General features: G+C 35.4%; 1 protein-coding gene across 1 annotated transcript in view; it reads right to left on the minus strand.

The window, feature by feature from the left end:
• Positions 1–4,160: 4,160 nt before the first annotated feature.
• Positions 4,161–14,284, minus strand: part of LOC149803037 (Ig-like and fibronectin type-III domain-containing protein 2) — a 117,019-nt gene continuing 106,895 nt past the window's right edge. Inside the window, exon 23 of the mRNA XM_089952592.1 lies at positions 4,161–14,150. Coding sequence (XP_089808718.1) covers positions 13,965–14,150 — 186 coding nt within the window. The 3' untranslated portion in view covers positions 4,161–13,964. The remainder of the gene's footprint in view (positions 14,151–14,284) is intronic.

A 14,284-nucleotide genomic window follows, 5' to 3' on the forward strand; every position in this document is an offset into this window, starting at 1 on the left:
TACTGGGACTTTTATTTTACATTTATTAATGAACGAATGACTGCAGCACCAATTAACTCCATCATTTACAGGTTGTTTTTCTTTTGTTCCACTTTCATAGTAATAGTTTAGATCGGTTACAGTTTTGGTGCATAACTTTAGTGCAAAATGTTTCGTCTTTTTAAGGTAGCCTATGGTTTTCGATTTAAAAAAAAATATGAAATCTACTTTTTAAAAATAAAGCATTTGACCCTCTTTTAATAGCTTTTCCTCATTGACAAGTAAATATGTTTGATTTGATTCGGTAATTTTATTATTTGCCCCTATATTGTACAATTGAGATTTAATTCTATTCGCGCAATTTAATTCACTCACCTTGAACGCCCAAGCAACGGAAAGGAAATTCCGCGCATGCGCATTTCGTGTAGGGCAGGTGAGAAAAGAATGTGAATTTAAATATCTACTAAAATGAGCAATTAGGTGAAAACTTTACCTGAAAAGAGCAAAAGTACGTAATACAAAAAGTTGTCTAGTCATGGATTCAACAATCCCGAGTACGATGATCGCTGGCAAATAAAACAATGAGAAATTCAATTGTGATAAAAGAGACAACCGTAAAGCTGAGAGGCTTTGGCTTTCCACCAGACTCACTATTCATAAGCAAATCTATGAAGCCGCTAAGAAGAATGTCACAAATATAGTCCATGCAGCGAAATCAGCCCATTACACTACTAAGATCATGGAAATTTCCAGCTGCAAAGAGCTCTTCGAGATTACTAACAAGCTAATGTCAAGGAACAAATCTACACCACTTCCAACTACCTTCTCTCCAGTCGACCTTCCGGACATGTTTGCAAATTTCTTCCGTGACAAAGTACAAACCATTAGAGATAAACTTTACACCACAATTTCAATTGATTCGTCGTCACCATACAGTTGGGATACAGAATTTGAGCGGCAACCAATAGCAGCATTTGAACCTTTCTCTATGGATTTTGTACGTACAATCCTGATGAAGAGTGCACCAAAGTCAAGTGAACTTGATCCAATTCCAACATCACTGCTGCTTGAGTGCTTAGATCCAGTATTGCCTTCACTAACTGATGTTATTAATACCTCTCTCTCATCCGGGGAATTCCCATCATTTTTCAAAACTGCCATTGTAAAGCCTCTGCTTAAGAAACCAACACTAGACCATACCAATTTAAAAAACTACCGCAGAGTTTCTAATCTCCCATTCATATCAAAAATCTTAGAAAAGGTTCTTCTATCCCAGCTTGTATCTCATCTGAATTCAAACAGTCTTTTTTGCAATGTACAACCTGCATATCGCCCTTGCCACAGTACTGAAACTACTCTTCTAAAAGTAGTTAATGAATTCTCTATGCTTTGAATAGCGAAAAGATTACAGTCCTCACCCTCGATTGATTTGTCTGCAGCATTTGACACAATAGACCATGATATATTACTTAACCATCTCCAGCATGTATTTGGCATTCATGATACAGCCTTACTGTGGTTCAAGTCCTACTTGGTCAACGGGACACAAATTGTATCTGCAAATGGAATACACTCCAGCCCAGTTGATCTATGTTGTGGTGTTCCACAGGGGTCTGTTCTTGGACCTGTTCTCTTCATTGTATACACTCAGTCGCTCTCAAATGCCATAGATCATCATCCACTGTCTGACCAATTGTACGCTGATGACACCCAAATATACAAATCTAGCCACCCAACTGAAGCTGATGCTACCATCCAAGGTGTAGAGAGGTGCATTTCTGATGTGAAATCATGGATGACATATAACAAGCTGCAGATGAATGATGATAAAACTGAGGCCATTCTGATCACAACACAAAGACTTTCTCATTCACATCCTTTACCTCAAACAATAAATATCAGCAACACCAACATTAAATTCACACAATCAGTACGAAACCTAGGTGTTACTCTGGACAGTACTCTCACATTGCACCAACATGTCATGAACATATGCAAGGCTGCATATCTTGAGCTGAGACTCATCACCTCAATTCGAAAATATCTTTCAGTTGATGCCACTAAAAAGACTGGACTACTGTAATTCGATTCTGTCTGGTTCATCTCAGTATCTGCTCCAAAAACTTCAAAAAGTTCAAAACAGAGCTGCTCGGATCATACTTAGAGTACCACAATTAGAGCACACCTCCCCGCTGCTCTGTACCCTACACTGGCTATCCATTCGATCCAGAATCAAACACAAAATTTGTTCTCTGTGCTACGTTTCACTGTTGGACTCTAGTCAAACATACCTATCTGACCTCACCCATGTGTACACACCAGCAAGATACTTACGCTCCTCTTCTGACAATCGTATACTCATTATTCCCACAATGAAAACAAAGTCATATGGACAGCGTTCTTTTGCATACCAGGTCCCAGCAACGTGGAATGAATTGCCCACTGAACTTGGACACAAAGACAGTGATCCCATTCAAGAGTGCTCTCAAAACTCACTTATCTGGACTGCAAGAACAAACTTAAAGACCTAATAATGTTTACTACCTTAAATATTCTCAGCATTTTTTTTATGTTTTCTAATTTCATGGTGTTTGTTTTTGTAATCATATCATTATGTTTTTTATCTTATAGGTGTTGTCTAATGTTGTAAAGCGCTTAGAGCTTCTAAAGATTAGGCGCTATACAAAGTCCTCATTATTATTATTATTATTATTATATATGCGCTTTTGTATGACAGGTATACACTTTGAAACAAAATTATTTTAAAAATTACTAAACATATAAGGTTAAAGGAATTAATTGCATGTGAAGTTTGTATTTCGATCCTTGATCTCATTTCATAATCATTGCACATGTAACATTCATCTGGTTTTATTTCAATAATATATGGATTACGAAGATTGCCTTTAGCAAAAACATTTTAAAATCCTTTCTCATCCCTTTTGCACTTGGGTGTTCCATAATAAGTTAATCCATAGATTTGACCTGTTGCTAGGATTACTGGCTTCAATTGGCCACAATTCTGTAGATCTGTGATATGATCAACTACGACCAGCTATAGGTCTAAGGTTTGGTAATATACGTAAATTTTCTGGTTTCAGTTTCACTAAAATACTTCCAATTTCTTGTAAGAAGAGTTGGATTAAACTTTATCACTACGGACTTAAAGCCTGTCCCCCTGTGGGTAGTACATAGGACAAATTAACCAATTACCTCCCTCTGTGGGTAGTACATAGGACAAATTAACCAATTACCTCCCCCTGTGGGTAGTACATAGGACAAATTAACCAATTACCTCCCCCTGTGGGTAGTACATTGGACAAATTAAACACTTACCACCCCCAGTGGGTAGTACATAAGACACATTAACCACTTACCTCCCCCAGTAGATAGTACATAGGACAAATTAACCACTTACCTCCCCAAGTGGGTAGCACATAGGACAAATTAACCAATTACCTCCCCAAGTGGATAGTACATAGGCCAAATTAACCACTTACCACCTTCAGTGGGTAGTACATAGGCCAAATTAACCACTTACCTCCCCCAGTGGATAGTACATAGGACAAATTAACCACTTACCTCCCCAAGTGGGTAGCACATAGGACAAATTAACCAATTACCTCCCCAAGTGGATAGTACATAGGCCAAATTAACCACTTACCTCCCCCAGTGGGTAGTACATAGGCCAAATTAACCACTTACCACCCTCAGTGGGTAGTACATAGGCCAAATTAACCACTTACCTCCCCCAGTGGGTAGTACATAGGACAAATTAACCACTTACCTCCCCCAGTGGGTAGTACATAGGCCAAATTAACCACTTACCACCCTCAGTGGGTAGTACATAGGACAAATTAACCACTTACCTCCCCCAGTGGGTAGTACATAGGCCAAATTAACCACTTGATTCCCCTAGTGGGTAGTACATAGGCCAAATTAACCACTTTCTTCCCCCAGTGGGTAGTACATAGGCCAAATTAACCACTTACCACCCTCAGTGGGTAGTTCATAGGACAAATTAGCCACTTACCACCCTCAGGGGAGTTTGCTTTAGCTCTCTTCAATCAAAATTTGTACTCCATTGATTCTGCAAACAAACCAAGTCCTGTTCTCTCTTGATCACACATCAGCAAAATGACCAAGCAATACACAGGAAATGATAAAAACGAAATGCAAAGTACAGAGATGAAAAGTTTATGTTTGAAAATGAGATCGATCTGTTATTCGAGCAGATGCAATTAACAAATTATAATGAAAATTCAACCCAAAAAAATACAATTGAATGTGGAGAAAACAATTAAAGATTGAATTTAAGAAAAGATAATTGTATAGGCAAAAACTGTTCAGCACTCTAATTCAAAACCTTGTATCATTACGAAATGGACTTCATACTGAGCAAACTAACAAGAGAATCTTACCTTGTCAACCAATTGAGTTTAATGCATATATTTGATCTTAATTGGTCTCATGAAAATACCATTAGACATTTGAGTTTAATGCATATATTTGATCTTAATTGGTCTCATGAAGATACCATTAGACATACCAAAATGGCAACGTATTGTAAATACACAATTCCTATCAAAAAGAAAAAATACAGCAAGGAGCAAAATACATCAGTCTAAAACACAGTTGTATCAAATTTAGCCCAAACATCATCAACTCCGAACAAACTTTACCCAGAGCAATGCCAAAGTTGGAGCCAAATATATTTATTGTACCGTATAGTTTATTTGTGTCATATGAAAGTGAAAGGTGATGCTAGCAATGAGATGGTAAATAATTTGGATACAGTTGTTAAGCATATTACATCATATATGTTGTAAAAAAAAAGTGTCATATATAAGCACCATAAAGCCGCTATACTTGGGTTGGACCAACTTTAATATTTTGTTGTTTAAACTAATACCATATTTTTATCCATTATTGTTCTTTTCGCAAATGAAATACCCCTTTTTAAAATTAATGTTTCTTTTTCATGAATACATAAATGTTCCATCAGTTTTAAGAAATCAGAGTTATTAATTAACTTTAAAACGTAAGTTTTTTTTAAAACTTATTGTCTTAAAGACGCTTTTCAACTCAACAAATATTTGCAACAAGAGGCAAAAACTGTATGTATCATTTTAGCCACATCTGTTGATTGAGTAGTATTGGACCATATATCTTTTAGTTTTATCCCTAACCAAACACATAACTTCGAATTACACTATTGTGTAGTATACCTTTCTTTGAGTTTTAACGTACATAATAATTTAGCTAATAGTTTATTTGTGTCATATGAAAGTGAAAGTGATAGGCGATGCTAGGAATGAGATGGTAATTAATATGGATACGGTTATTAAACATATTACGTTATCTGGAAGTGGTGATCTCTTTAAACTAACAACTTTTGACAGCATACAAATATTTGTGGTTATTCATATTGGTTAGAATGAACAGGATTCAACAATGTATCCTGAATAACAACTGAGAAAGTTCAGATCTGAGGTTGGTAATGGTATGGAAATCGTACCTTTTACAGTGCATGGAAAGAAGATCAGAATTCCACATGCCTTCCAGATATTAACAGACCATTGTCCATTGTGTTTTCATTACTGTCAACTCTCACGCTGGGAGAACAAAAAATCTCCCAATTTTTAGGGTTGTTCCACGCCTAACTCCCTCTCATAATGTCTCAAGATTTTTTGCAAAACAAAATCCGATTTTTACATTATGTTTGCCAATTTTCATTTCTTCGAGGAAAAAAATCAACAACTCGCTATATAAATAGATATACTGTATGCAATCCACAAAAGCCATGTTCTATTTTATCACCTGTGAATATTGTTGTGACGAAGTAATTAATATCACACAACAAAACTTTCTTTGGTAAATTGAATGTTCAGTTTAAACAGTATTCACGTCAATTTCAGATTTTTAAAAAAAAAACCTACAACAATACTACAGTAAAAGAAATAAACCATAACAATAAAACTGTCACCAATTAGTTTCAATCCCATGAATGAGCACTTAGAATACTGTGTAATTTTCTCTACAAGTAAAATCGCACATCCTTTCCCATGAAAGAAACTTACACCAGTACACATTTGGCATTCCTGTGCCGTATATATATATTTCAATAACCATGAATAAATTAAAACAATGAATGAAAAAAAATATTCCACGCAGTCTATGTGCCGCCCAAAAACTGATTCAGAATAAAAAATATTATTTAGTAATTCGTGTTCACCCTAAGGAAATAAGGTGGGATATAAAACAAAGGAAAAACAGTTTGCATATATGGTAACTTGTGACTGCAGATATGAACTGTTAAAATTATGTAACTGGCATCATAAGTTACAGCAAAATAGGGCATTGTTTATTTGTCAATCAATTGCTGGTGCTTACATTCACACACTGTGGAACATGGTTTCTTTGAAGTATGTAGGAGGGGCAGTCCATTTCACAAGATTATGTAATGATATTGGATTACTGTTAATTAGCTTTATTACTTGTGTACTTAAGTCTAACCTTTAGCTATTGTGTAGCTTAGCCATAGCTGACCAGGATATCAAAAGGGGGCATGTCCTGGGGTAAAATAAGGCACAAGATTGGCTATACATGGCAGCCAGTATAACTGGTGGAGGAAGAAATGGGAAAACCCCAGAAAAACCATTCACCCATGGAAAGCTACTGGCAAGTTAATTCTCACGTATCCACATTTTCTGAGCCTGAGACTCAAACTCATGCAGACAGAGGTGAAGTGGTGAAGTGGCAGTGATCTGGAATGGTTAGCACTTTAGATTACTTCGCGCCCTCAGAAAATAATGAAAATAATAATTCCAGTTATGCAATGAATTAAACATGTCACACTATTTCATTCAAATCTCCTCATTTTCCCTTCATGCTGTCCATCTCTCTCTCCCATGCCATATGGGTAAGAAAGCAATAAAACTATTATGAGCTATGCTTTGCTTTATTCATTTTGCAAAATATGCATACTGGTTACTGATTTGGTCAATAACCCAACTCAACAAAAGCACATCACTATATGATACTGAACTCAGCAAAAGCTGTAACTGTACTATACTGAATTGTATTTAACTGAATCTCCATAGGTTTGTATTTGCACAAGACTGAATTCAACAAAAGCCTATAATTGCATAGCTAAACTCAACAAAAGTTCAAATTTATATAGCATTTAACTGAACAGAACTCCCCAGTTTTATGGCATTAAACTTAACAAAAGCCCATAACTGTACAGCATTTAACTCAACAAAAGCCTGTAACTGTTTAGCATTAAACTTAAAATGTTCTTAATTGAATTTAACAAGCTCCCATGCTTGTATACAACAATGAACTAAAGAAAAGCCCATAAGGGAGCCTTACTTGATGACAATGACCATCAAATGCCAGATGTGACAGCGGATCCAGGTCTATGATGTTGGGTGTCAGATGTATACAGGTCGATAGTGATTAAAATACAGACAGACCTAAGTAAACTAGAATAGTTTCTGAACTAGCCTTAGTTTGGTTACAGAAATCTTGTCCCTTGAGTTCTCCTATATAAATTTTCATCTTGTCAATCATAGCAATAAGATTTGTCAGTTGTTGTAGACTAAATAGTGGTAAGTATTTAGCTGTAATGTTACTGTTCATACATTATATTCTTTTGATGATGAGTATAGTGTTAAAATATGGACCACAATACACAGTCCCAGTAATTATAAGTTTATCCAATGTCAACAAATGATGATGTTGTTCTTTTGCTTCTGTGTGTCAAGGAATCAAAAAAAAGATTCCCAGCTATGGTATGTGTTGTTGATTTGATAAAGTGTCACCTAAACATGTTCCTCCATTGACAAACTGCCTTTTGGGCTTGCAGTTTTCATGCAACATAACTTTTGTTTATTGTGTATGTGTGTGTGTGTGTTGGGTGTGGGTGTGGGTGTATTGGTTTGTGTGTGTGTTGTGTGTGCATGTGTTGTTTTGTTGTGTGTGTGTGTGTGTGTGTGTGCATTTGTATTTGGTGTAAACCGAGGACATTGCAAAAACGTATTATCTCCTTTTAGATCCAAGCATCAGATACCAACAACTAAGCTAAACTATAGTCCCTGGTATTATTTATTAATATTTCATACATGTGAGACAATTGTGTTGGGAAACTCATGATACATTCTTACCATACATGTCCAATACAGACAAATAAATCTATGACATGTATGAAAGAGGTACATCAAAATGATTTTGGAAATGCGCATGAATTCACTGTAGAGTTGTATTATCCGACTCATCTGTAAAGTTAAAGTGTCATGTTTGCAGCGAGATTTTACATGTAAAGATATTGAAAAGACATCCTTGATATGCAAAATTTATTCTATGATTATCAAATGAGCTATATCCTCCCCATTTTCATAATTTGCCTACTTAGTATTCAAACAGGAGAGAACAGATGTGAATCAAGTGAAAAATCCCGTTAAGGTAGATCGAATTATCACTAACCAAATTTGGAAGTTACATGCACTGAACTTCAGTAAATATATAGAAAGATAAATATATTATACAGAGGTCAAACATTTATCATCAAGATGATCAGTCCCACAATGAAACATTTAATTACAGCAATATGTTTTTCATTATCACGCTCTTAAGACTGGCGACTAAACATGCAAGGAATCATAAACTGTTGAATGCATTCAATGTTCTTTAAAATATATATACTTGCTTCAGTTGGTGATTTGATGACTTTGCTGAACATATCATGAATTATATTTGTATTGATAGTTTTGCTGTAAATGAAGTCTTAATAAAACAACACACAACATGTAAAAACAAGGCATCAATCTATATTGCTTTCCCAAATTTAAAGAGGTTTTTAACAATAGCCAAAACGCTTAGGATGTTCTACTGGACCAACTTGTATTTATAACTTAACAGAACATATATTTAGAGCTGCATTAGACTGTAATATTCTTACTCATTTAGTCTTTTTTCAGTATGTTTTATACAGAAGGTGAAGCGGGAAAAGAACAGTCTAAACATTCCAATCAGCGTTACAAAACACCTTTATGTGGTACCTTGAATTAGCAAATGTATAAATTAAGTGATTTGGAAGGTGAACCAAGAGACTGTTGTACCATTAAAGTATATTCTTGTTCATTCATGGCTCCAAAACAATAAAACAGGATAAAATGTTTGTAAAAAGGTATTGGACAAGTATCCCCATCCACTAAATCTATGCATACATCTACTCTCATAGAACTCTGTGTTTCACTTCTGCAATTACTAAACTTTAAAGTTATTTAGGAGGTTTCAATTCAGTTAACATAGATAAGTTGTTGTTGTTATTGATGTTTTAGTCTATCAATATTCTTTGTGTTGAGGTTGAGAAAAAACACTATACAGATTACAACAGAAATAATGTTGTATGCATGATCAATTTATTCAACCAAAGTGACTTGAAAAATACAGTCTCCATGAAATACACAATATGGGTAACACAAACATTCGTTCTTATTTTCAACTTTACATCTGCACATGCCTGATAGAGAGAGAGAGAAGATTCATATGCGTATTATGCAACAAAGATATTACTATATTTTGTCAAAAAGCGAATAGTCATTACAGATAAGGCGAGTTTCCTGTCATAAATGCTCAAATCCAGCTAAATAATATTGCTATAAGCCAAGGGTATTTGCTTGACTGAGCAGTGTCAAACCCTGGCATGCTTCCACTAGAAGTCATAAGTTTACCCGAAATTTCCAAAGACTTCTATACAACTTCAGTTATAAATTAGAAAGCCCGACGTGTCCATTCTATACATAAATTTTTTGCTAATCAATGCAAGACCACAGATCTCAAAACTTGCCAAATATCTACCAACTGCACATCTGCATGGTTTCTCTTCATCAACTTTCCGTACCGTCAGCAGTTCACACTGTATAAACTATACAACTATCTTCTAACACAGGGAACTATTTTTACTATGCCACCTTAGGCCAGTCAATTCATGGTTTCAAGGCACATTTCGCCAGTACAACTATGTCACATTTGCCACCATGGTGACATAAACGGTATCTGCCGAGTCCCTTCTTGTTTATTCCTTTGTGTAATTTACTGGTCTCCACTGCAGTCACACAACCAATGTACACTATTAGGTTTTAATAGGGACTATATTACTCCAGGGTCACCCATGCGGTTTTGACCTGAATTCGCTAAAAGTCAGTCATGGCATCATGGAAACTCACTAACACTTCATTCCGTGACGTTTGCTCCTACTAAATGGCTAATTATTTCAGGCTAAGGAATATTTCCATTGCATCGAGCTCCAATAATCAAACAAGTAATCACACAAATCTAAGAATTCCTTAAAATGGGGCGCTATAACCAAATGCGCATACTCCAAATTTATTACAATATGATCTCCAAAGCGGTGGATTAGACCAAAGCATGTTATGTCGTACTAAAGTCTAATTGCATGACAATCAGTCAATCAATAAATTCATCAGTCCGTCAATAACAACAAGATACATATTCAAAAAATAATGTAATTGCCCTAAAGAACAGCTGTAGACAAAACCCTTATAGAGGTTACAGTTACTTAATACTAGTATGTGATTTAGATTTGATTTTAATGTAGCTTTAACAATCTTTCAGTCATATCGCTACAGTGTCTGCAGTGTGGCAGTTTATAGTGATGTCGAGCATTGAGGCATTACGCCACAGACATGTAGCATTATGTCCCATGCAGTCACATTATTTTTACAGTAGGACAACTAGTCATAACACTAACCTCCTAATGTTGAGCGCCTAGCGAGGCAGCTGTTAGTACCATTGTCATGTCTTTGTTATGACTCTGCCTTGGTTCGAACCCGCAACCTCCCACATCTGAGGCAGACGCACTAACCACTAGGCCACCTGAGTGGTCATACCGATTGTTAAGACTGGATTAGATGTGCAAATATGTCCTTGTTGGCCATGATGTACCAATGTCCACGGTCTCCGTGATTTTGTCAAATAGTGTGCGTCCTTAGTTTGCGTGGCTTATGCAGAATATTTGTGTAAGCGTGTGTGTCCTCGCTTGCATTGCTAAATTTCATATTCCTTAGAACTGATAATACAGTTCCCTCCTTGATACATCACCATTTGCTATTAATGTACTGCCTCAAACAGTATTCCTTTTCGCTCTAACTTCGCCAGAACAATTGTCCTCAGTAAGCAGTTCCATACGCCTATCCTTGATATCCACCAAATACAAGAATGTGTGTGTGTGTGTGTTGGGGTGGGTAGATCTAACTTGTTCCAAATATTGACAGAAAAACTGACAAAAAATAACGCATGCACAATTTATTTAAACTGAGTATTGTCTCCACTACTTTACACTTTGAGTATTGTCACCTCTACTTTACACCTTGAGTAATTTCCGATACTTTACACTATGAGTATGTCTCCACTACTTTACATTTTGAGTATTGTCTTGACTACTTGACACAGAGTATTGTCTCCGCTACTTTACACTTTCAGCAGTCTCCACTACTTTACAATATGAGTACTGTCTCCACTACTTTACACTCTGAGTACTGTCTCCACTACTTTACACTTTGAGAAGTCTCCACTACTTTACAATTTGAGCATTGTCTCCACTACTTTACAATAAGTACTGTCTCTATTTTACACTATGAGTTCTGTCTACATTACTTTACACTATGAGTACTGTCTCCACTATTTTACACTCTGAGTACTGTCTCCACTACTTTTCACACAGAGTATTGAATTGTCTCCACTACTTTACACTATGAGTATTGTCTCCACTTTTTACACTCTCAGTACTGTCTTCACTTAACTTTACACTTTGAGCAGTCTCCATTACTTTACATCCAGAGTATTGTCTCCGCTAATTTATACTCAAGTATTGTTGCTGCTGCTTTACATTCAAACTGTCCTCTCCAATACTTTACACTCAAAGTATTGTCTCAGCTACTTTACACTATGAGTATTGTCTCCACTACTTTACATCTGGAGTATTTTTGATACTACTGTACACAAAGCAATCCAATTAACAGTTATTTTACAAATTACTGTTACATAATTATTTTGATTTTTGTGGCACTTCAGCACTACAACTAATTACATGTTTGAATTACACAGAAACACTATTTACACATTGTCGATAACTACAACAGAAAGGCTATTACAATGTGATGTATTTTTTCCAGTGAAAATATCATAATGACTGAAAATCATTTCAACAGGACAAAAACTGGTCTGTGCACTTGTGTTACATCATCCTAATGTGTATGATACAACAGTATCAGTCATGCGGAACTAGATATCCTGTTACATAATGCAACTGATAAGGACAATGCTATTTGTTCTACCTACTCATTTCAAATGAATACAACAAACTTGATTTGATGCAACAACAGATCAGGAACAATACTATTTGTTCCACCTACCATTTCAAATGAATACCACAGATCCTGATCTGCCAGTGCATGATGCAACAACAGATGTGGTCTATATTCTGGTGAAAGCTTAACTATGTAGTATTATTATTCATATTTGACAATGTTTTTAACTTTTCAGTCACATACACAAACAGTATAGAGAAAGCTAACCTGAAGACCAAGTTCAAGCTCGTCTGAAGTATCACTGAACATCCACAATGTGTGCCCTGGTCATACTTTAACTTGGAACTCAGTAAAAGTCCTAGATTGAGAACAAGCCTGGTTTTAGCAGAGAATTAGTCTGCTGATGAAGTCCTTAGTGTAAGGACAAAATCTTCAGGTTTGCTTTCTGAGTCTATATAATGCTGACTGTAAAATTTCTTCTTTAAGTTTCAGAAATGGGCAAAAATAGGGTCTTCCAATACAAGGTTTCCCACTCTCATTTTATAAAAAAAGACAAGTTTTATAAGAAAATTATTAGTCTCAGGAAGAACTATTTCTGCTAAACTGCAAGCTTTCCCTGCCAAAAATGCAACATTTCATCATAAATTCTTTATGAAAGGAATGTTAATAATAACATTAACAAAAAATAAACATGAGATTCTCATTTCAAGGAATGAGAGTAAAAGAAAAACTGACAAAAAGGCAAAGAAAACAGGACGATGAACAAAATAAAAGGAAAAAACTCATGGTGAGAGCATCAAGAAAGTTTAAATGAATATAAAATTGTAACAACGGAATTGTCCAAAAACAAAGACTTGCAAAAGCCTGTCTGATACTAAATATATAGATATGTAATCCATATTATAAATACCGTACATCTATACAATTGACTTTATATACCTGCTTTCTGGGGTAGCAGAAAAATCTACATCTATGATACTGAAGCTTGTCATTTGCTGTTTTTATCATTTCTGTTACACTTCTGACTTATTTGATTAGATTAGTTGAAACAGGCTTAGCCAATCAGATATCTACACAATTACCTCAATTAATCAAACTCATCTACAGCTTAGTAATAGAGACTATTTAACAAGTTTGATCATATTCTGATTAGAAATGAAGCTGCTGTTGTTGACAATATCAGCCAATCAGATGCAAATCACATCATTAACATGTGCAAATTTCATTCATATTGATGACACAGTCCTACTTATCAGTTTGATCAAAATCATTTAAAAAAATACAGTTTCTAGAGTGGGTAAAACTTCAGGTAGTTAAATGCAAGATCATTTCATAAATAGGCATAGATCTCATCATAAAAATCATGCAACATCTTTATGATAATTGCTTATTTACCATGTCTAATTAAAACTGAGTCAGAAATACAATCTATCATGTGGCAAGAAGCTGGACAAAAATATGCAAAATCACTAAATTAATAAGCAATAAAGCTTGCTCATAATACAACACACATATCTTGATGATATAAGAATATTTACAAAGTTTGATAAAAACATGATCAGATAAAAAAATTAAAGTGTTGACAAGCTCAGCCAATCTAATGCAAGATCTCATCAATATGCATGGGTCTTGCTCATAAATGTACTCATCTTATTTTACTGGTTGCTCCAGACTAATTGCTTGTGAGGAATTATTTACGGCAGCATTATCATACAACTGGTCCTGTCTTGTATCACTGTAGTTGCTGCTTTCATAACAATACTGGTCTCTGGATTCTTCTTCCAAACTGGTGTACCCAAAACCATTTTCTGAGGTGTTGTCAGACAGACCAGAGATCTGTAAAAAGAATACTAGTTTTTCAGCACTATTTATTAATAAATTTTTACTCCTAACCTGGGAAATATATCTGTGGTCTCAATGCCTCTGTACCATAGATCTATATGAAAATCAGGGCAAATTAAATCAATAAA

This window comes from Sinohyriopsis cumingii, chromosome 3 (genome assembly GCF_028554795.1).
Source record: "Sinohyriopsis cumingii isolate HCF-2022 chromosome 3, ASM2855479v2, whole genome shotgun sequence".
NCBI classification, from domain to species: Eukaryota; Metazoa; Mollusca; class Bivalvia; order Unionida; family Unionidae; genus Sinohyriopsis; species Sinohyriopsis cumingii.